This window comes from Aquarana catesbeiana, linkage group LG05 (genome assembly GCF_042186555.1).
Source record: "Aquarana catesbeiana isolate 2022-GZ linkage group LG05, ASM4218655v1, whole genome shotgun sequence".
NCBI classification, from domain to species: domain Eukaryota; kingdom Metazoa; phylum Chordata; class Amphibia; order Anura; family Ranidae; genus Aquarana; species Aquarana catesbeiana.
The window spans coordinates 537,299,882-537,324,069 of NC_133328.1; the positions used below are offsets into that span (position 1 = coordinate 537,299,882).

A 24,188-nucleotide genomic window follows, 5' to 3' on the forward strand; every position below is an offset into this window, starting at 1 on the left:
TAACACCAAATTTAACACTTTCACATTCACACCTATGACCTTGTAACACTAACAAGTGACATGACACTGTGGAGGGAAAATGGCTAATTGGGCCCAATTTGGACATTTTCACTTAGGGGTGTACTCACATTTGTTGTCAGCAGTTTAGACATTAATGGCTGGTTGTTGATTTATTTTGAGGGGATCGCAAATTTACACTGTTATACAAACTGTACCCTCATTACTTAACATTGTAGCAAAGTGTAATTTCTTCAGTGTTGTCACATTAAAAGATATAATAAAATATTTACAAAAATGTGAGGAGTGTACTCACTTTTGTGAGATACTGTATCTCCTTGGTGTTGTACTATGTATTCTAATTAAAGTATGTTTTTTTGAATAGAAATATTCAAGCTCCTGAAGAAGCGACGGTTCAGGTTGTGAAACATGTAGAGCAGAATTGTGTTATCTAGGAGGACATGTGGAATCTACTCTGAGAGGAGCATACATGTGTGGGCATATATTTTAAGCATTGTCACACAGGAAGTATATCTCATTGTATCTTCAGGGGAACCACATTGAATCCTACTTATTTTTTATTACGATATTTTGTCTGTAACAAACTGTGATTTTTTAATGTAGACTATTAAAGTTTATTAATTTTATATGTGCCTTCAAAGTCCATTATTCCTATTCTCCCACTATTTCAGATTATCTAGGATGTGGCACACTATTATTGTAGGTGTCTGATTGCTACCTAAGGGCATTGCAATCTAATTAAGTATTCCAAAGGGTTTAGGCATGTTTAAACACAATTAGGTGCATCATTTTTTCTGCCCAAAAGCTCCTCTTCTAAACTTACTGGTAAAGGGTTTATTTTTTCAGCCTGTATATGTTCCTCTTCTAACACTCCTATAAACGTCTATGTGTGCATGAACACATAGGGGGAGATTTACTAAAACTGGAGAGTGCAAAATCTGGTGCAGCTCTGCATAGAAACCAATCAGCTTCTAGGTTTTATTGTCAAAGCTTAACCGAACAAGCTGAAGTTAGAAGCTGATTGTTACTATGCACAGCTGCACCAGGTTCTGAGTGCTCCAGTTTTAGTAAACCCCCCCCCCCCATAGGCTAACATAAAGGTGCTTTTATAGGCTGAAAAAAAAGTCTAAAGCCTGTAAAAGAGGTGTTTTTTTTTTCCAAATGTGTATGAGTCCTTAAACCATATTTTTTATCTGTCTTTTCTGTAATTGCAATACAGGCCCTTAAAAGAGATGTATGCTTTTTTTATAATCATACTTACCTCTGTGGATGCAGCATTGGTCCAATGCTCCATCTTTCCCTCAGCGCCTCTAACACTGAGAACCGAGCGATTGAACACCGCCGATCGCTCGGTTCTCAGAGCTCCGCAAGCAGAGAGCTGATGACTGTCAGTCAGCAGCTTTCTGCTCTGCCCCCCCCCCCCTGTGCTCACTGGAGCACTGGGCTGTGGAGGGGGCAGGCATTTGAGTGGATCCTGACTCCAAAAGGCTGAGCGGGGTGCTGGTCCAGGCATTTGAGTGGATCCTGACTCCATTGTCACAATTTTGCCCAAGCTCAGACCGGCTTTGTGATGTATGCTGAGAGCGAGCTTCAGCCCGCTGTCTGCTGAAAATGGGTCACAGGAGTGCAGAACGAACTGCACTCCTGTAATTCACAGGAGAAGTACAGCCAAATGTGCTTTGGCTGTACTTCTCCTTTAAGCATCCAGTTTTGCCTATTACTCAACTTTTCTTGTAAACCTAGGAGAACTGTAAATTTTGGAAAAGTTGTACTAACAGTGAGGTCATTAAGTTGTAACAGGAAGTAAGGCAAAAATTTGTAAGAGTGAAGCTGTCGTGTGCTTGTAACCTCTTAGACCCCTTTCACACTGGGGCTGCCCGTGCATTAGCGGTAAAGCGGCGCCTTTTTTGCGTGGCACTTTACAGTTGTTTAAGCGGCGCTTTTCGGGCCACGAGCGGGGCGCTTTTAACCCCCAATAGCTGCCAAAAAGGGGCTTAAAAACGCCCGTGTTACGTGTTACGGAGCTTACGAATTGCTTTTCAGGCACTTCGGAAGCTCTGCCCATTCATTGCAATGGGCAGGGGCGGTGGAGGAGAGGTGTATACAGCACTCCCAAACTGCCCCAAAGATGCTGCTTGCAGGACTTTTTCTAACATCCCGCAAGCGCACCGCACCAGTGTGAAAGCTTTTTGGCTTTCACATTCGGGCAGTATGGGAGGCATTTTTCAAGCACTTTACAGGCACTGTTTCTAGCGCTAAAACGCCTGAAAACTGCCTCAGTGTGAAAGGGGTCTTAAGGAAGCAAAGGCATATCATTTTATTCTGCGGTGCACCGGATTTTAGTGCACATTATGATGTGAGTGAAGTTTTAATCTTTTACATGTTTTATCTTTTTAAATATCTATTCATACTATTTTGGAAAGTGTATAATTTCCAGCATGTTATCTCATATTGTTTATTTTGAATATTTTTTATTTTTCACTAATATTTGGGATATGTATTACTATAAGGTGAATGTACATTTATGCACAGTGAATTTGCACTGCATTTTATTGATAAATACTTATTAAGGGTGTGCAAACATGTCAGTGCAAGCAACAGCTTATATATAAATATTGTAACTATGATTGCTGATTGTGCAGGAGTTATTTTTTTAGCTTTCACATTCTCACTTATGTAATTATCATCACAAGTCACTTACAAGCAGGTTCATCAATAGGATCGGAATTAACAATGTGAAAATAATCAGATGGAGGAAGGTGAAAACTGGATTTTCTATTTGGTTGCTAAGGAACGGAACAAGGAACCCATCATGATAGTTAATATCTCCAAGCATCATGGTAAACGTCTGCATCAGGGCTAATAAAGGATTGCTGAATGGTGTCTAAAAAAGAGAGAACAACAGAATTAGGCCATAAAATCTTGTTTTGTAATAGAAAAAAAAAATGTTTTATTGTTTTGAGCTTAAGATTTTGACATAAAAAATATAAACAGGAACCCAGGAAAACAAGGAAATCAAAGAGATGTCAAGAAACAATGCAACAATTCTGAAAGTTTACATAATTTATTTCTATCCATGTTTATACCATCCATTATTAGTGGATTTGATAATCTTTTGCTAGTTCTGCAGCCTTTTCACAAAGCTCTGTGCAGTGCAAATTGCCACTCTCATAGCTGCCAGAATCCTAAGAACATACTGGCCTTCCCAAGACTCAAACTAATTTTGAAAATAAGGATACCACCAATTATACCAGCAATGAGGTGAAATCACCTGCTTTATGGCTAAGTTCACCTTTTTTTTTTCTAATTTCCAGCTCCCCTTTGTACCATTCCTGGTATGTAGATTTGGGACCGAGAAACCAGTAAGACACAGGAAGGAGTTTACCAGCTGTCCTAATTAGCACACACCCTTCACCCATCAACTATGTTTGCACAGTATCCCTGGCATCCCTTCACGCGTGCATTTGCCTGGCTTGTCAATGTAGGTTGCCGCAGCTGCTATGTTTGCTATGTCTGCATGCTAAACTCTCTGGAGTTATATGCGGCTCGCGGGTTGGGTACCCCTGAGGTAGTACTAGGGCCTGCCTGATTGGATACAGAGTGAATGGATAGATAGGTGGGTCCTCCTAGTCCATAGGTTTGGTAAATCTAAAGGAGACTATACAGAGACTGTACAATCAGATTATATAGTGTATATCTTAATACACCTAAAATTAACCAGTTATACTTTAATTGTTAACGGCACAGCAAACACACATTTTGCCACATGAAATAACGGGTGACAAATGCAGCAAAACGCACAGTAAAAAAAGTGCATTTCGCAACATGCCAAAATGTCTCATGAGCCACTTTGCCATGTGTAGGACAGCCCATTGAAATCAATGGGCTGCCCTATGTGCATCACAGGAAAAACAATCAAAAAAACGTGTGCTCCCACAATTCTAGGTGTGAATGGGGTCTGAAAGTGAAACTGGTGTGTTTACACAAGAACAATGAGGCTCCATTCACATTTGTGCATTTCCGAATGCATGGCAAACTGCACCGGAAATGAATGCTTTGCCTTGCAGAAACACACTGCAAATGCACAAAAAGCAAAGTAAAAAAAGTTAAAAACGCACCACACTCCATTCTAAAAAAAAAGTGTGTGACAAGCAGAAACACTCTAAAAGACCCCCCCCCCCCAAAAAAAATATCGAGCTTTGAGGGCCATAGCTCGGCGACTGGGTGTCACAGAGAAATTTTTGGGAGTAGGCAGCTGAAGTCCTACCCCACCACTGGTCAAAATTTGGGGCTCATACGACCTTTTGGGTCTCCTTGCGCAGCCTGTCAGAAGCTATATACAGAGTGGCCAGTTTAAATAGTGGCCAGTTTAAATAAAAGCTGGCACACTCTGTTCGCAGCAGACTGAGAGTTTGAGCTCACAGTGCCTCTCCTCACTTCTTGCCAGAAGCACTGAGCTCAGTGGATAGCTTGGAGACTTGGACCAATGGTAAAGTACCATTGGCCCAAGCTGTCCAATAAAAATGCTGCAGTGGAAGTAAGCCTCTCACTGCAGTGTCATAGAAGGGGCATGTGTCTAAAAGACAATTGCTCCCTTCCAGCCCAGTCCTCCTACTTACAAGGAAAAAACATGAGTTTATGGGTATAAGATTTACCCACAATCCCATGTTTTTACTCACACAGTTAAGAGGGAGAATGAGAATCTGCTGCTGTTGAAAAGGTACTGTTTTAATCAAGCTAAATCATATATTATTATGCTTGTTATAACATAATAATTTATGTTTTATCTATTTACTGTGAAATTACTGGATGGAAGTTATAACTTCAAACTTCAGTAATTTGTCCGTTAAGCCACCTGCTTGAGAAGCGTATTGTGACCTTCTTTTTGGTTAAAGAGGTCATGGCGGTCTGGTGAGCAGATATTTTATATGAACACGTTGGGTGTTGATGGATGTTTACAAACGGTGAAGGATAACAGCACATTTTGATTGAACAATCAAGTTTCTGTTTGAAATATTCCCTGAAGAATATGGACCCTTTTTTAGAATCATTGTGGTTCACATATATGTTCGCATTTTCATATACCATTGCAATTGTTCACTTATTGGTCTATATGGTAATTTATTTAATTCACAACCACAGCGCCTATTGTCACCAAACCTTTGGAGCAGAAATTACATTACAAAAGAATTCTGTTTATTAAGAAAAAGTAAAAGTAAAACCTAAAACGGCACTCTTATCATAAATTCTGACAAGTAGATCCCTAAGTATAATATTAAACCACAGCAAACGTACACACATATTTATACATTCAAAATCCTACAAACCTGGGGGTAGAGGAGTACAAAGAAACTTAGTCCAAATGCCAAGATCAAGAAAAAAAAGAGGACAACAATTCGTATTAATGTTCTCAGAATCTCCCAAAACATCACAATATAGATTCCACATGTTTCAAACCTGAAGTGAATAAAATAGGTACACACTGTTAAGTACAGTTATTGCACAGGTACTTTCTTAGCCTCTTTAGAGCCAAAGTATGGCTACCTGAGCCTTATGGCGCCCCATTATTCCACACTTCCATTTATTTTATCAAATATTTAAGGGGATGAGATGGTTCATATAACCTCTTGCTATCACTTTACAGCTATATTTGCTAAGAGAATTAGAGGTTCTTCTCCAGTACTGTCATCATATGCAAATGGCAGGAGACTGACAAAGGGAAACATGATAATTTTTTGTCTGTTTCTACTCCTTAAAGCAGAGCTCCATCCAAAAGGGGAAGCTCAGCTTGTTCGCACCCTCCCCCCACTCCACTGCCACATTTGGCACTTTTTGAGGGGGAGGAGGGAGTGGGTACCAGGTTTTGACAGGTATCCCCTCCCACTTTCTGGTAAGATCGCCGATCTATGACATTTCTGGCCCCTGCTCCCTCCCCGCTGACTTCTGAGACACACACAGGTCTCAGAAGATGGCAGGACCATTCAGAAAGCGCAACATGATTTGCACATGCGCAGTAGGCTTTACTGCCAGTTTGCCTTACTTACGATGCTGGCGCCTGCACCCGAAGCCAGTTGACGATTTGGCTCGGGAAATTCCTGCAAATTAAGGGAATTCCTTGGGGACCCCCAGGTCACCAGAAATAGTGTTCCCATTGGAGATTTCCCCGTTATTACTTTTGCGGGGACAACCCAACATTTGGGATTTTCTTTTACTTTCAATGATAGTGGTAAACAAGACAAATAGAGAGGGTGAGTCTCCTAAACGAGGGCACAGACAGCAATAAAAACGGAGCATTCTAATCCCTCTCCACTCTATCGAAAACTTAAAAAAAAAGGTTTTGTCTTTAGTTATACTTTAAGAACATTATTAAAAGGTACCTATACACAGTATATTTGTCATCAAACCTAATTAGATCCGGTGAGGCTTGTAATGTCTATGTGTGAGTTGTAGATCCTTCAACTTATACGTCCCATAGAAATAGGAACTTAATGAATTGGGACACTTATTTCTGGTGTACAAGCTAAGCTATATCATTGGATTTATTCCATAAAGCACAGTATACTGTAAATCTCAAAGGAATTATAGTGCATGCTGTTCAAATGTATTTTACCTTATTTAAGCCTATCCCACACCCACCTAACAACCTCACCAAATAATTTCCCGTATCTATTACCTTTTGTACCACCACCCCCTCCCCTTTAGAATATAAGCTCTATGAGCAGGGCCCTCCTGTCCCTTCTGTATTGAACTGTACTGTAATTGTGCTGTCCCCCCTCTACACTGTAAAGCGCTGCGTAACTGTTGGCGCTATATAAGTCGTGTATAATAATAATAATAATTTTACCTCTGCAGATAAATTAGAAAGTTGACCCAAGATGCAAATACTGCAACCGCTCCAGCTTGCCATTGCCAGAATTCTACATGGGTAGACATCGTACATATAGATGATACAAAGATGATGCTTGAAATATGTATTGTCCAGTCTACAGCATTACTGCTGTCCATTAGATAGCTGAGTTTCTAAATCATAAAGGACAAATATAACCTCAGTTAGTATGTATTTGTTATAGACAGATTTTATGCTTTATTGTGCATGCCCCATGAAACTTCAAACATCTGAAAGACTATACCTTTATTCACCTCCTACAGACTCTACCACAATCCCTGCCATACAATTATGAGAAGGTCACAAATTTGGGAAAGGTTTGAGCAATAATCATTTAAAACCAGAATTTTTCATACCATATGCATCTGATTTCTAGATCCCTGGAGCATCCAGAACACATTTCAGGGTAGTTAAAGTGTATATAAACCTTATTTTTCCATTTGATCTGTTAAATATACCATTCATTTTTTTGTTATATCTGTTCAATAAGTAAATCAATAAGTAAATAAACAAATGTTGATCCTGACACAAATCCTGACAGCTTTTACTATCTTTTGTTCTATTGCTCTGCTAACTGTTACTCCATTACCATTGTTTCCAATTCTCTCAATGGACCAAAGAACAGCTTACCTCATGGAAGATTCCCTTTTTAGTCTCCCTCTAGCCTGAATAAACATGGAACTGACACATTCTTAACCAATGTGATTTGTATTTTGTAGTCATGATACACTCTGTACTGTGGTGAATACTGTATTTTTGTTATTCAAGAACATGTCTTGAGGCCTTAATGTCTTCTTTTTCTTTCTTTTGTATTTGTACTGAAATTTTAATACAAAATAACTGAAGAAGAACAAAGGGGGCGGCCACGGGTTAAATGTTTGTTTGGCTAGAGGGTTTGGGAATAAGGTGGAAAACTTACTTTGTTTTCTCAGGATTCCTCCTCTCTATGAGACTGATCTCCCTAAGCCTCTTACCCTCCTATTGGTTGCTACTCTTTGTTATCATCACTTACAACGCAGAACCATGCATTGTACATGATGGTGACAAAGGCTTGTCTGAATTCCAGTGTGTCGAACAGCAGAGGAGAGCACCGGCTGTCAGGGGAATACGGTATAAGGTAAAAGGAAAAAGGTGAATGTTTTTACTTATCTTTTCCTAGCCAAATGAGCATTTACCATAAAGAAAACTTAATGCATGAGGTCTTGACCTGGGTGCAGTGGCGGCTGGTGATATATTTTTTTTTAGGGGGGGTGGCAGCAATCTGTCCATCCGACGCCACCCCTCCAGCCCCCCTGGCGGTTGGTCGGGCCCCACACTTACCCCATCTAGGTCCAATGGTCCTCCGGCCGCCGTGAAGTCTCCTCCTTACTCGACTTCACAGTGCACGGCTTCCTCTGCATCTCCTCTCTCCTCCTCCTACTAGGCCGCCAATAAGATCACCTCTCCTTTCAGCCAAACGGGAAACGGGTCTCACGAACTGCTTCCTGATTGGCCGGGAGGAGAATCAGTGTGACAATAGCGAATATTCATTCGCTGTTGTCACACAACTGGGTGGGCTCAGGGCGCAGTGCTCTGCGCCCTGAGCCCACCCTTTTTTGAAGCCTATTAGAGCCTTTGGCTCTAATCACATGCTTAAAAAACAAAACCTCCCATTGCAATCCATGCATCCGGCGCCCCGCATGTAGATTAGGGGGACGGACGCATGGATAGGTGGGGCAGCACCCTTAATGGATGGGCCTCCACTGCCTGGGTGTATAGGCTTACGTTTTTTTACCTTAATGCATTCTCTACAAAAAATCTCAGTGTCCCCCTCCAGCCCCTCCTTATACTTACCTGAGCGTGATCTCAAAACAGCACTGTGCACAAGAGTTCTCCTCTCTCTCCCTCTGCTATTAATCAAATTCTGTGATGAAGGAGTGGGGGGATGGGGCCAAGTAGCGCTGTCTGTGTCTATAGATGCAGGTAGTGCAGCTTGGGATTGATCTCGCAGAAGTGTTCCCATGGGAAACCACTTCCTATGGGGGCACTTGCCAAACAGGTGGAGCCAGGAGCACCAGTGAGGACCCTAGAAGGATCGATGCTGCTCTGTGCACAGAGCAGGCAAGTATGACATGTTTTACAGGTTTACAATCACATTAAAGTGATACTAAAAGAAAGAATAAAAAAAACAAAAAAAAAAAACAACAAACATATTATATTTACCTGCTCTGTGCAATGCTCTTCTTGGTCCCCCATCTGTGGTCCTGGCTCCTCCCCCCTGCCAAGTGCTCCCAATAGCAAGCCTCTTGCTATGGTGGCACTCAAGTAGGCTCACTCCTGAGCCGCTTTCCTGTGAATGGACATTGTCCATTCACAATATCCATTCACACACACAGAGTGTGGCTTGGCCCCCACCTATCACTCTATCCTTATCGGCTCACTGGCTGTGATTTATAGCAGCAGGAGCCAATGGCTCCCACTGCTGTGTGAGCCAATGAGGAGAGAGACCCGGGAGAGTCTCTGCTCTTAAGCACATCGCTAGATTGAGATGGGGCTCAGGTAAATATAAAGGGGGACTCGCGGGGGGGAGGGGAGCTGCACCCAGAAGGTTTTTTACCTTAATGCATTCAATACATTAAGGTAAAAAAACCTTGAGACTTTGGAACCACTTGGAGCTTAAAGTGTATGCATAGCTGAAATCTTTTTTCTAATTTGATTAGAGCAGGGAAGGATTAGACACTCTGTCAGACTTACAGGCACTTTATAGGCTTGTTAACAGGCAAGGAGCTGCGGTGAACTGGTGGGTGGCACCATCATACATTCACCAGCTAACCTTGGTGTAGTGATAATCTTTTCCTTTATTCACATAAGCAACAGGCATTATAACTGCCATCACAATTCCATGTTAAATTGTTTTTCGTTTTTGATAGAGAAACATTTTTTTTAATGAAATTAAAATGTAATTATTTGGTCAGCTACACAGATGTGTGCCTGTTCCTTAACAGGTTTTTCCTGTGATATTCCTTGGAGAGTGGCCCTTCCTTTAAGAGAGTGGCCCTGAAGAGAAGAGAGAGGTGCCTAGTGGCCGTGTTTTATTGCATCATGTCTGTAATGACCCACCAAGATCCAAGGCATACTTACCAACTGTCCCAAATTTCCCGGGACATTCCCGGAATTTAGACCCTTTTCCCGGATTTTGCCATTCCCGGGAAATGTCCCGGGAAATTCTTATTTTCCAGATTTTTTTTTTTCCTCCGCCGCTAGAGGTTCGTGGCCGACGAAGACAATGTCTCCACCGGCTGCCATTTTCCCGAAGACCACAACAAACAATTACTGTTTAGTAATGGCCGGGTGGCTGCCAATAGAATTTGAGCTGTGGCACCGCCCACCTCCCGCCCCGCTGACATCTGTCTGTGACCTGATGTGGGAAGGGGCGGGGGTGGGCGGCGCCGCAGCTCAATTGCTATTGGCAGCCACCCGACTATTTTGTCCCATTCTGTTTAGTAATCACAGCGGAGAGAGTCTCCATTGCTGGGAATGCCTGATGTAAGGAAAGGGGGGCTCCATTGGGGGTTGCCTGGTGTAAAGGAGGTCTCTGCTGGCAATGCCTGATGTAAGGGGGGACTCCGCTGGCAATGCCTGATGTAAGGGGGGACGCCGATGGCAATGCCTGATGTAAGGGGGGACTCCCCTGGCAATGCCTGATGTAAGGGGGGACTCTGCTGGCAATGCCTGATGTAAGGGAGGACTCAGCTGGCAATGTCTGATGTAGGGGGGAACTCCGCTGGCAATGCCTGATGCAAAGGAGGACTCCGCTGGCAATGTCTGATGTACTGTAAGGGGGGACTCTGCTGGCAATGCCTGATGTAAGGGGGCACTCCTCCGGCAATGCCTGATGTAAGGGGGGACCCTGCTGGCAATGCCTGATGTAAGGGAGGACTCCGCTGGCAATGCCTGATGTAAGGGAGGAGTCAGCTGGCAATGCCTGATGTAAGGGAGGAGTCAGCTGGCAATGCCTGATGTAAGGGAGGACTCAGCTGGCAATGCCTGATTTAAGGGGGGACTCCGCTGGGAATGCCTGATGTAAGGAGGGGCTCCGCTGGGAATGCCTGATGTAAGGAGGGGCTCCGCTTGGAATGCCTGATGTAAGGAGGGACTCTGCTGGGGACACCTGATGGCATCTGGTGGCAGGCGACGTAGCAGGTGACACGCTCAGGGCTTCCACTGATTCTGCATTATGGTGAGTTGAATAATTTCATTCTATATTACAATGTAATAATATAAATAATGCACTTCAATCATCCTGACACCATAACAACCATGGTGCCGGGATGATTGAAGCGCTAACACCAGGTGTTTGGAGTTTCTTTATCTGCTGATTGTTAAACTTTCTGGAATACACATATTTCTATTGTGGTATAGGATCTGGGCCTGCTGTCCCTCCATCCCTCTTTCTTTCTCTCTTTTTCTTTCTCTCTTTCTTTCTTTCTTTCTTTCTCCCTCATCCCTCTTTCATCTCATACCACACCCCTTTCCGAGCCACGCCCATTTAAGATGCGCCCACTATTTTGCGCAAACCATGCCCATTTTTCGTCACCGCATTTTTCTGTTACGGTATGCTCCGCCTACAAACGGATGCTACACCCCCTAATTATAGCGAGGCTCCGACTACATGCAAAAAAGTGTCACAAATGTCTTTTTTTGCAATGTTGGCAACTATGCCAAGGGTATTAGTATCTGGTGAGAGTCCATTTGCGTGTGGGGTGCTGCACAGTGGTGAAGTGGATTGGTGGGAAGATTTATGCACTTTTATTTGTTTCACTGGTTAATAGAGCTGCTGCACATTCATTTCATGCAAGCATATTCTTACAATTTTTACTACACTATGGAAATGACCTTTTCTGTATATGATATGGTGTGACGTGGGACACGGATGGATGTTTAGAAGGTGGACCCGAAAGAAGGACAGAGACATCTGGTGGCCATACTTTTACATCATTAATATGACCCACTGATTTCTAACTTAACTGGTGAGAGTCCATATTCATGTGGTGCGCTGCATGGAGGTAATGTCCAGTGCTTGGAAGAAATACTTGAATTGTTAAAACTTTTAGTTTATGTGCACTATAGGTTATGTTCTTTAATTTTGTGGGATCACTGTTTTAATATATCACTGGTATTTTTCAAAACATTTTTTCTTTAGTTTTGGATAGTTTGGGGGAGGGTTAGCACTTTTTTCAGGTTTTCCTTATTGTTTGTGCGTTCACTGAGAGATTTACCTTATTTCCTGTCTAGGTAAAGGGTGTCAGATACAGTAGCATAAAGAGAAGGAATCTCTAAAACATAGAAACAATTTGTCTTTCATTACATCTTCTGCTTCTAACATAATTACTTACCTGCTGGCCCATCTGTACAATCTCCTTTAACATCCCAAAAATGCTCATAAACATTACAATACTCATGCAAATACGTGTGAAATATGAATCCTGCAAAAAAAAGCACATAGAAAGTAGCAATTACAACTCAAAACATAACTTCTACAAAGATAAGCAATGTCAAAAATCTTGTGGAATTCCATAATACATGGAAATCCCTTATTTTACTAGAGCAGGAATAGGCAATCCCCCGGCACTGGTGCCGCAAACGGCACGCAAAGCCTCTTTTGCCGGCACTCGACTCCCTCCCCATCAGCAGAGCTGTGCTCCCACACATTGTAAAAGATGGGAAACATTGTTTGGTTCTCTAACTTTGCTGTAGCTGCGATCATCAGCTTTTGTGATGGGGAAGAGATTGGGTGCAGTTCTGCTGGGGGGGGGGGGGGTCCCTGTTTCCAGGAGGAAGACTGTCATTGGCCACTGCTAAAGCCAATCACAGTCCTGCTAGTCCTGTCCACCATCTGGAGGAAGATGACTCACTCGGTTGCCACTACCAATCTCAGAAAGAAGGGATTTACCTGTGATTGAGAAAACCACAATCAGGTGACAGTTTGTGAAATTACTGTTGAGCTTCTGGGAACTTTTTTGAAATTATTCCTGAACCTTTGCGTCACTTACTACTGAACCCTGGCAATCCGTGTCCCTTTGAAAATGAAAATCACACCCAACTTTTGCTGCCACACTTTTTCTCAGCTGTGGAGGCCCAACTTATGATCCTGCACACAGGCCCACTGCTTTCAGAAAATGCCCCTGACCTGAGCTCTTCATTGCACATCCATTCCAGATGCTTGTAGGTGACATCACACATATCACATACAAGAATGTGGGCTGGATGTGAGAGGTGGCTCAGCAGGATGAGTGTGCCAGGACAAGTAGATGTGTCTCATCTCTGCTTCCTTTCACCACTCTGCATATTACGCACATCATAGATGAGAAGAGGGTACACGGTGGGGAAAATGAGCAGGATGGGTTCAGAGATGGGACAGAAGAGCAGGAGGGTAGAACGGTGGGGTAGATGTGCAGGGAGGTACAGTGGTGGAAGAGATGAGAAGGAGGTTCAGCAGTGGGGTAGAAGAGCAGGGGGGTACAGTGTAGGGGCAGATGAGCAGAGGGGTTCAGTGTTGGGCCAGATAAGTAGGGGGGTTTAGTGTTGGGGCAGATGAGAAGGGGGTTCAGTGGTGGGACAGAAAAGCAGGGAGGTAGAGCAGTAGGGCAGATGTGAAAGGAGGCGTATTGGTGGGACAGATGAGCAGGGGGTTACAGTGGTGGGGCAGGAGAGCAGGGGGTTACAGTGGTGGGGCAGGAGAGCAGGGGGAACAGAGGTGGGGCAGGAGAGCAGGGGAGTACAGAGGTGAGACAGATGTGCAGGAGGTACATTGGTGGGGCAGATGAGAAAGCGAGTTACAGTGGTGGGGCAGATGAGCAGATGGGTTTAGTGTTAGGACAGATGAGAAGGTGATTCAGTAGTGAGACAGAAGACCATGGGGATATGGCAGTGGAGCAGATGTGCAGGAAGGTACAGTGGTGGGGCAGATGAGAAAAGGGGGTACATTGATGGGGCAGATGAGCAGGGGGTTACAGTGGTGGGATAGAAGAGCAAGGGGGTACGGTGGTGGGGCAGATGTGCAGGAGGTACAATGGTGGGAGGGATGAGAAGAGGGTTCAGCGGTAGGACAAAAAAGCAGGGGGATACAGTAATGGGGCAGATGAGCAAGGGGTTACAGTGGTGAGACAGATGAGTGGGGGGGTTCAGTGTTGGGCCAGACGAGAAGAGGGTTACAGTGGTGGGAAAGATGAGCAGGGGGCGGGGGGGTTCAGTGTTGGGGCAGAGGAGAAAGGAGGTACATTGGTGGGACAGATGAGCAGATGGTTACAGCGATGGGGTAGAGGAACAGCGGGGTACAGAGGTGGGGCAGATGTGCAGAGGAGAAAGGAAGTACATTGGTGGAACGCACGAGTAGGGAGTTACATTGGTGGGGCTGAAGAGCAGGGGGTACAGTGGTGGGACAGATGGGCAGGAGGTACAGTGGTGGGGCAGATGAAAAAGGGGGTTACAGTCGTGGGGCAGATGAGCAGTTAAGTTCAGTGTTAGGAAAGATGAGAAGATGAGACAGAAGAGCATGGGGGTATGGCGGTGGAGCAGATGTGCAGGGAGGTACAGTGGTGGGGCAGATGAGAAAGGGGGAACATTGGTGGGGCAGATGAGCAGGGTGTTACATTGGTGGGACAGAAGAGCAGGGTGGTACAGTGGTGGGGCAGATGTACAGGGGGTTACAGTGGTGGGACAGATGTACAGCGGGTTACAGTGGTGGGGCAGATGTGCAGGTCATTACAGTGGTGGGGCAGATGTGCAGGGGGTTACAGTGTTGGGCAGAGGCGTAACTATAACCTTCAGGGCCCCGGTGCAAGAAACCATGATGGGCCCCCCTTCCATCCGAGCCCCGGGCTTCCAATTTTGGGAGGGTGTCCATGGACATCCTCCCAAAACCGTGCTTCCCACATGACCCCTGGGACGTGCATCCAGCGCAATCACATCGGCCCTTTACCATGTGATCAGCTGATCACATGTAAACAGACTGGTTATCCACAGCCCTTTCCTCACACGCTGAGTTTGTGTTAGGAAAGGACTGCCATTAACTGTCAAGAATGTCAGTAAATTGTTTACACTGATAATCAGTGCCCCAATCATCAGTGCCACCTATCAGTGCCCATCAGTGCCGCCTATCAGTGCCCATCACTTCCACCTACAAGTGTTACCTATCAGTGCTCATTAATGCCGCCTATTAGTGCCCATCAATTATGCCTATCAGCACCACCTATCAGTGCTCATTAATGCCACCTAACTGCGTCCATCAGTGCCACCTATCAGTACTCTTCAATTCTGCCCATCAAAGCCCATCAATACTGCCTGAGTTCTGCCTATTAGTGTTCCTCAGTGCCCATCAGTACCACCAATCAGTGCCCATCAATGCCACCTATCAGTGCAGCCTATCAGTGCACATTAGTGCCTCCTATCAGTGCTGCCTATCAGTGCTCATCAATGTGGCCTATCAGTGCTCATCAGTGGCTCCTATCAGTGCCCATCAGTGCCTCCTATCAGTGCCCATAAATGCCTCCTATCAGTGCCCATCAGTGCCTTTTATCAGTGTCTATCAGTGCTCATCAGTGCCCATCAGTGCCTTCTATCAGTGCTCATCAGTGCCTTCTATCAGTGCTCATTAGTGCCGTCTATCAGTGCTCATCAGTGCCTTCTATCAGTGCTCATCAGTGCCGTCTATCAGTGCTCATCAGTGCCTTCTATCAGTGCTCATCAGTGCCGTCTATCAGTGCTCATCAGTGCCTTCTATCAGTGCCTTCTATCAGTGCTCATCAGTGCCCATCAGTGCCTTCTATCAGTGCCTTCTATCAGTGCTCATCAGTGCCCATCAGTGCCTTCTATCAGTGCTCATCAGTGCCGTCTATCAGTGCTCATCAGTGCCGTCTATCAGTGCTCATCAGTGCCATCTATCAGTGCTCATCAGTGCCTTCTATCAGTGCTCATCAGTGCCCATCAGTGTTCCTCAGTGCCCATCAGTACCACCAATCAGTGCCCATCAATGCCACCTATCAGTGCAGCCTATCAGTGCACATTAGTGCCTCCTATCAGTGCTGCCTATCAGTGCTCATCAATGTGGCCTATCAGTGCTCATCAGTGGCTCCTATCAGTGCCCATCAGTGCCTCCTATCAGTGCCCATAAATGCCTCCTATCAGTGCCCATCAGTGCCTTTTATCAGTGTCTATCAGTGCTCATCAGTGCCCATCAGTGCCTTCTATCAGTGCTCATCAGTGCCTTCTATCAGTGCTCATCAGTGCCGTCTATCAGTGCTCATCAGTGCCTTCTATCAGTGCTCATCAGTGCCGTCTATCAGTGCTCATCAGTGCCTTCTATCAGTGCTCATCAGTGCCGTCTATCAGTGCTCATCAGTGCCTTCTATCAGTGCCTTCTATCAGTGCTCATCAGTGCCCATCAGTGCCTTCTATCAGTGCCTTCTATCAGTGCTCATCAGTGCCCATCAGTGCCTTCTATCAGTGCTCATCAGTGCCGTCTATCAGTGCTCATCAGTGCCGTCTATCAGTGCTCATCAGTGCCATCTATCAGTGCTCATCAGTGCCTTCTATCAGTGCTCATCAGTGCCCATCAGTGCTCATCAGTGCTCATCAGTGCCTTCTATCAGTGCCCATCAGTGCCTTTTATCAGTGCTCATCAGTGCCCATCAGTGCCTTCTATCAGTGCTCATCAGTGCCGTCTATCAGTGCTCATCAGTGCCGTCTATCAGTGCTCATCAGTGCCTTCTATCAGTGCTCATCAGTGCCGTCTATCAGTGCTCATCAGTGCCGTCTATCAGTGCTCATCAGTGCAGTCTATCAGTGCTCATCAGTGCCTTCTATTAGTGCTCATCAGTGCCCATCAGTGCCTTCTATTAGTGCTCATCAGTGCCCATCAGTGCTCATCAGTGCCTTTTATCAGTGCTCATCAATGCCTTCTATCAGTGCTCATCAATGCCTTCTATCAGTGCTCATCAATGCCTTCTATCAGTGCTCATCAATGCCTTCTATCAGTGCTCATCAGTGCCTTCTATTAGTGCTCCTCAGTGCCCATCAGTGCTCATCAGTGCCTTCTATCAGTGCTCATCAGTGCCTTCTATTAGTGCTCATCAGTCCTGCTATTAATTTCTATCAGTGCTGTCTGCCTTCTCAGGACAGCACAGCTCTGAGTGAAGATCGTGTGTCATAGATTAACAGCACAGAGAGACTCGGCATTAATGTTCTATTTGTCGGTCCTCTCTGGCACGGATGAGAGAGGACACACAGCTGATCTCACTGCTCCCCCTTCTCCCCCCTCCCTCTCCTGTGTGCTCCGCGGGCAGCCAAGGGTGAAACTAAAGAGCTCACATTTCCCGCGGAGCACACAGGAGAGGGAGGGGGGAGAAGGGGGAGCAGTGAGATCAGCTGTGTGTCCTCTCTCATCCGTGCCAGAGAGGACCGACAAATAGAACATTAATGCCGCCGGAGTCTCTCTGTGCTATTAATCTATGACACACGATCTCCGCTCAGAGTCGTGTGTGAAGATCAACCCCGCTGGGCCCCCCCTCAGTGGCGGAATGCCGGGCACAGTCGCAACTGCGACTGTTGCGACCCTGGTAATTCCGCCACTGGTGTTGGGGCAGATGAGAAAGGGGGTACATTGGTGGGGCAGATGAGCAGGGGGTTACAGTGGTGGGGCAGAAGAGCAGGGTGGTACAGAAGAGCAGGGTGGTACAGTGGTGGGGCAGATGTACAGAGGGTTACATTGGTGGGACAGATGTGCAGGGATATAGAGGTGGGGCAGATGTGCAGGGGGTTACAGTGGTGGGGCAGATGAGCAGAGGGTTACAGTGGTGGGGCAGATGAGCAGGGGGGTACAGTGGTGGGGCAGATGTGCAGGGTAGTACAGTAGTTGGGCAGATGTAAAAGGGGTTGAAGTGGTAGGGCAGATGTGCAGGGGGTTACAGTGGTGAAACAGATTTGCAGGGGCGACAGTGATCTGAGGTATGAATTGGGGCTGATCTGAGACGTGAGAGTGCAGGATGTCAATTTCTCACTACTAAAGTAGTTTACAGCACTTAATTCTTTTCGTGATTGAGAGAGTGAAGTTGACATTTTTTAGTTATAAAATCGGCACGCTCAATTTCTTTGAAGACATTTTTTGACACACTGTGCTCAAAAGGTTGCCTACGCCTGCACTAGAGTTTCATGTAGCAATGAAGTGCAGGTAAATCTTCCCAGTAACATAAAGCCAGCAAAAAAGAAATAAAGAGACACAGATTGAATCCTTTCCTACTCAATTTTTGAATAAAATAAATAAGTATTAATACATAACAGAATGGCTAAAATGCTGCTAATACAGCATCATCATTGCATATGACATATATAATGATTATAGGCTGGCTTATGCTGTTATGGCATATGTTTGAGCAGTCTGTTAGCAGGAAAATCCCAAAATATATATTTTTTGGAACTTGCTTAATAAATAACCTTGGATACTTGATAGAGATGGACCGAACACCCCCCTGTTCGGTTAAGGATCAGTGATTTTAATGATGCTTAGAGTGCAATAATAAAAACAAAAAATGCCTTTAAATATAGTGCTTGGGGGTCCCCTTTAGTCTGCCTGTAAAGTGGCGCAATCTGTAGCATATATAAAACATGCTGCAGCAAAAATTACATTTCTAAAGAAAAAAAAAAGTCAAATCACATTTAAAATGACTCGCGGTTGCAATTGCCGGCACCCGGCTGTTGAAAAAAATAAAATAAAACCTATTTTTAAAAAAAAGTGGGGTCCCCCAATATCTATACCAGACCCTTATCTGAGCATGCAGCCTGGCAGGTCAAGAAAGAGGGGGACAAGCGAGCTCCCACCCCCTCCTGAATAATACCAGGCCACATGCCCTCAACATGGAGGGGTTGCTTTGGGGCAGGGCACCCTAAAGCACCTTGTCCCCATGCTAATGGGGACAAGGGCCTCATCCCCACAACCGTGGCTGATGGTTGTGGGGGTCTGCAGGCAGGGGGCTTATTGAAATCTGGAAGCCCCCTTTACCAAGGGGCCCCCAGATCCCACCCCCCCCCATGTGAATGAGTATGGGGTACATAGTAAAGTGAATATTAATTCTCTGTTCTAACACACCTAGGTGAATTGCGAGCACCAAACATGGAGCTCGCAGATCACCTTTTTTGACGCCTATTAGAGCCCATGGCTCTAATCAGGTGCTTCAAAAACACCCCCCTGCCGCTGTAATCCAGGCACCCGGCGCCCAAAAATGGGCTGGGCGCCTGAATAGGGGCAGGAAGCGGCAGCCATGGATAGATTCATGCTATGCATGTATCTATCCATTGGTCATAGAGGGGGTGGCTGGAGAGAGGGGGCGGTGCCCGTGCGCCCTTAATGGACGCACCGCCACTTCCCCAATGGCTGCTGTTAGGTGCTCGGATATATTTTCCCCTGCTTTTCCAATCGGGCGAGGGACCAGTCAGGGATGTCCTTTTTTCCCATTATTGTTTGTGGTTGCCATTGAACCACTGGCAGCCCTGATACGTGCCAAACCATTGATCACTGGGTTTAGATACGGCGAACTTCATGAGAAACTCATGTTGTACGCAGATGACATGTTGCTTTTTTGGGAGACACTACCTCCTCCCTGGAAGCTTTAATGGACACGATATCCTGTTTCGATACTTCTCAGACCATTAACTGGACGAAATCAGCTTTACTACTATTGGATGGCGGTTCAGGGCAGCCTGTCCTATACCTACCATATCATCATTTAAATATCTGGGGATACATGTTACCTCTAACATACTGGACTATTGCCGCCTCAATATTCATCCTTTATTGTCAAGGTTTAGAGATAGGGTGGCTAACTGGAGTAAGCTGCGACTATTGGTAGCAGGTAGGATCAATTTAATTCAAATGATTCTGATGCCCCAGCTACTGTACCCCCTACATAATTCACCAGTGGTAGTCCCCTTAAAAACCTTCAGAATAGTCCATTCTATTTCAGATCCCTGATTTGGAGCAATCGCCCCCTTCGTATCAGGTTGGAACAACTTCAGAACCCCAAGGATGAGGGTGGCTTGGCACTTCCTAATCCCTGGCTGTATTATATTGTAGCTCAGCTGCAACATATAACTGGCATGCCTCTTGCCCTACCTTGTAGCTCTTCTGGCCCTCTAACATCAACTACCCACATTATGTTAATATTCACTGGAGCTGACTCTGTGCCCATTGGCTTAGAGGCCGGAATGTTTCCTAAACCAAATAAAACCTTTCCTACCTACAACCTCTTACATAAAATTTGGAATAAGGCTAAACAGCTGCAGGGAGTTGAGGGGTTTACAGCATATAGCCCTATCTGGGGAAATAAATCTTATGGGGAACTGTTTAAATTGCAACAGGGTCTCAGGTGGAAGGCATATGGGATGACTCATTTTTTCACAATGGGAGCCTTCTCCTGTTTTCAATTCTTCAGGAGAAATTCAATTTGCCCCCTATGCAATTCTATTATAATCAATTGCAGAATGCAATTAGGTCTCAGGGTGACGAGTCTCCTTGGACCTTATCGCCAACCTCTATCTTCACACTGATTACCTCAGTAGAGCATGCTAAGGGTCTAGTTTCTCAGTGTTACAATATGTTATTGAATGACTATTTGGATGGCTACTCCATCAAGACTCGAGAGAGAAGGGAGGGGGGCATGGGATCACTGTCTGGTGAAGACTGGGGAGATATGCTGCAGGCAGTGCTAACTTGCTCCTTAACCACTTGAGCCCCGGACCATTATGCTGCCTAAGGACCAGAGGTCTTTTTCCAATTTGGCACTGCGTCGCTTTAACTGCTAATTGCGCGGTCATGCAATGCTGTACCCAAACGAAATTTGCGTCCTTTTCTTCCCACAAATAGAGCTTTCTTTTGATGGTATTTGATCACCTCTGCAGTTTTTATTTTTTGCGCTATAAACGGAAAAAGACCGAAAATTTTGAAAAAAAATGATATTTTCTACTTTTTGTTATAAAAAAAATCCAATAAACTAAATTTTAGTCATACATTTAGGCCAAAATGTATTCGGTAAAAAAAATGTCAATAAGCATATATTTATTGGTTTGCGCAAAAGTTATAGCGTCTACAAACTAGGGTACATTTTCTGTAATTTACACAGCTTTTAGTTTATGACTGCCAATGTCATTGCTTGAGGTGCTAAAATGGCAGGGCAGTACAAAACCCCCCCAAATGACCCCATTTTGGAAAGTAGACACCCCAAGGAAATTGCTGAGAGGCATGTTGAACCCATTGAATATTTATTTTTTTTGTCCCAAGTGATTGAATAATGACAAAAAAAAAAAAGAATTTACAAAAAGTTGTCACTAAATGATATATTGCTCACACAGGCCATGGGCCTATGTGGAATTGCACCCCAAAATACATTCAGCTGCTTCTCCTGAGTATGGGGATACCACATGTGTGGGACTTTTTGGGAGCTTAGCCGCGTACGGGGCCCCGAAAACCAAGCACCGCCTTCAGGATTTCTAAGGGTGTAAATTTTTGATTTCACTCTTCACTGCCTATCACAGTTTCGGAGGCCATGGAATGCCCAGGTGGCACAAAACCCCCCCAAATGACCCCATTTTGGAAAGTAGACACCCCAAGCTATTTGCTGAGAGGCATATTGAGTCCATGGAATATTTTATATTTTGACACAAGTTGCGGGAAAGTGACACTTTTTTTTTTTTTTTTTTTTTGCACAAAGTTGTCACTAAATGATATATTGCTCACACAGGCCATGGGCATATGTGGAATTGCACCCCAAAATACATTTAGCTGCTTCTCCTGAGTATGGGGATACCACATGTGTGGGACTTTTTGGGAGCCTAGCCGCGTACGGGGCCCCGAAAACCAAGCACCGCCTTCAGGATTTCTAAGGGTGAAAATTTTTGATTTCACTCCTCACTACCTATCACAGTTTCGGAGGCCATGGAATGCCCAGGTGGCACAAAACCCCCCCAAATGACCCCATTTTGGAAAGTAGACACCCCAAGCTATTTGCTGAGAGGCATGGTGAGTATTTTGCAGCTCTCATTTGTTTTTGAAAATGAAGAAAGACAAGAAAAAACTTTTTTTTTTTTCTTTTTTCAATTTTCAAAACTTTGTGACAAAAAGTGAGGTCTGCAAAATACTCACTATACCTCTCAGCAAATAGCTTTGGGTGTCTACTTTCCAAAATGGGGTCATTTGGGGGGGTTTTGTGCCACCTGGGCTTTCCATGGCCTCCGAAACTGTGATAGGCAGTGAAGAGTGAAATCAAAAATTCACGCCCTTAGAAAGCCTGAAGGCGGTGCTTGGTTTTCGGGGTCCCGTACGCGGCTAGGCTCCCAAAAAGTCTCACACATGTGGCATCCCCGTACTCAGGAGAAGCAGCAGAATGTATTTTGGGGTGTAATTTCACATATTCCCATGGCATGTTTGAGCAATATATCATTTAGTGACAACTTTGTGCAAAAAAAAAAAAAAAAAAAATTTGTTTCTTTTCCGCAACTTGTGTCGCAATATAAAATATTCCATGGACTCGACATGCCTCTCAGCAAATAGCTTGGGGTGTCTACTTTCCAAAATGGGGTCATTTGGGGGGGTTTTGAACTGTCCTGGCATTTTATGCACAACATTTAGAAGCTTATGTCACACATCACCAACTCTTCTAACCACTTGAAGACAAAGCCCTTTCTGACACTCATTGTTTACATGAAAAAGTTATTTTTTTTTTGCAAAAAAATTACTTTGAACCCCCAAACATTATATATTTTTTTAAAGCAAATGCCCTACAGATTAAAATGGTGGGTGTTTCATTTTTTTTTTTCACACAGTATTTGCGCAGCGATTTTTCAAACGCATTTTTTGGGGAAAAAACACACTTTTTAAAATTTTAATGCACTAAAACACACTATATTGCCCAAATGTTTGATGAAATAAAAAAGATGATCTTAGGCCGAGTACATGGATACCAAACATGACATGCTTTAAAATTGCGCACAAACGTGCAGTGGCAACAAAATAAATACATTTTTAAAAGCCTTTAAAAGCCTTTACAGGTTACCACTTTAGATTTACAGAGGAGGTCTACTGCAAAAATTATTGCCCTCGATCTGACCTTCGCGGCAATACCTCACATGCATGGTGCAATTGCTGTTTACGTTTGACGACAGACCGCCGCTTGCGTTCGCCTTAGCGCGAGAGCAGGGGGCGACAGGGGTGCTTTTTTTTTTTTTTTTTTCTTTATTATTTTTTTTTATCTTATTTTTAAACTGTTCCTTTCATTTTTTTTTTTTTTTTAATCATTTTTATTGTTATCTCGGGGAATGTAAATATCCCCTATGATAGCAATAGGTAGTGACAGGTACTCTTTTTTGAAAAAATTGGGGTCTATTAGACCCTAGATCTCTCCTCTGCCCTCAAAGCATCTGATGACACCAAGATCGGTGTGATAAAATGCTTCCCCAATTTCCCAATGGCGCTATTTACATCCGGCGAAATCTAAATCATAAAATGCTCGTAGCTTCCGGTTTCTTAGGCCATAGAGATGTTTGGAGCCACTCTGGTCTCTGATCAGCTCTATGGTCAGCTGGCTGAATCACCGGCTGCATTCTCAGGTTCCCTGTTGAGACAGGAGAGCCAGAGAAAAACACGGAAGACGGTGGGGGGGGGGCTTTCCCTCCCACGGCTTGTAAAAGCAGTCTAGAGGCTAATTAGCCACTAGGATTGCTTTTACATGAAAGCCGACCGCTGGCTGAAAAGAATGATACCAAGATGATACCTAAACCTGCAGGCATCATTCTGGTATAACCATTCAATGTCGTGAATGGCGTACCTGAAGACAAAAAAATGGTTAACAATAAAGCACAGTAAACGGTAAAGTATAAAAAATTGCATACCTGAAAAGCAAACATGATAAAACATAATAACAATAAAACATTGCAGAATAGAATACAGTAAAAAAGAGCAGAACAAGAGAGAGAGAATAGAGAGAGAGAGAACAATAAAACGACAACTATTTTTTTTTATTTTATATATTTTTTTTTTTTTTACACTTTTTTTGTAACTAACTTTTATAACTGTAACCGGTTCCAGGTTCGGGTCTCTCAAAATGCGATGGCATCTTGGGAGACCCTGTGAAAGTGTGCCTAGTCTGTGCAATGCTGTACCCTACGCTAATACTCAACTAGTGAATGGTAGCGTTCAAAACATTCACCAATGCAAAGACCAGGATTTTCAGGACAGGAGGGACAATAATAGAGGGTGTCA

General features: G+C 44.4%; 1 protein-coding gene across 4 annotated transcripts in view; it reads right to left on the reverse strand.

Moving 5' to 3' along the window:
- Positions 1 to 24,188, reverse strand: part of TRPA1 (transient receptor potential cation channel subfamily A member 1) — a 321,861-nt gene that overhangs the window by 18,834 nt on the left and 278,839 nt on the right. For all 4 annotated transcript variants that reach the window (XM_073631793.1, XM_073631794.1, XM_073631792.1 and 1 more), the window contains 4 exons: positions 12,280 to 12,369; positions 6,863 to 7,038; positions 5,346 to 5,475; positions 2,720 to 2,902 (listed from right to left, as the gene is read on the reverse strand). In XM_073631793.1, coding sequence (XP_073487894.1) covers positions 2,720 to 2,902; positions 5,346 to 5,475; positions 6,863 to 7,038; positions 12,280 to 12,369 — 579 coding nt within the window. The remainder of the gene's footprint in view (positions 1 to 2,719; positions 2,903 to 5,345; positions 5,476 to 6,862; positions 7,039 to 12,279; positions 12,370 to 24,188) is intronic.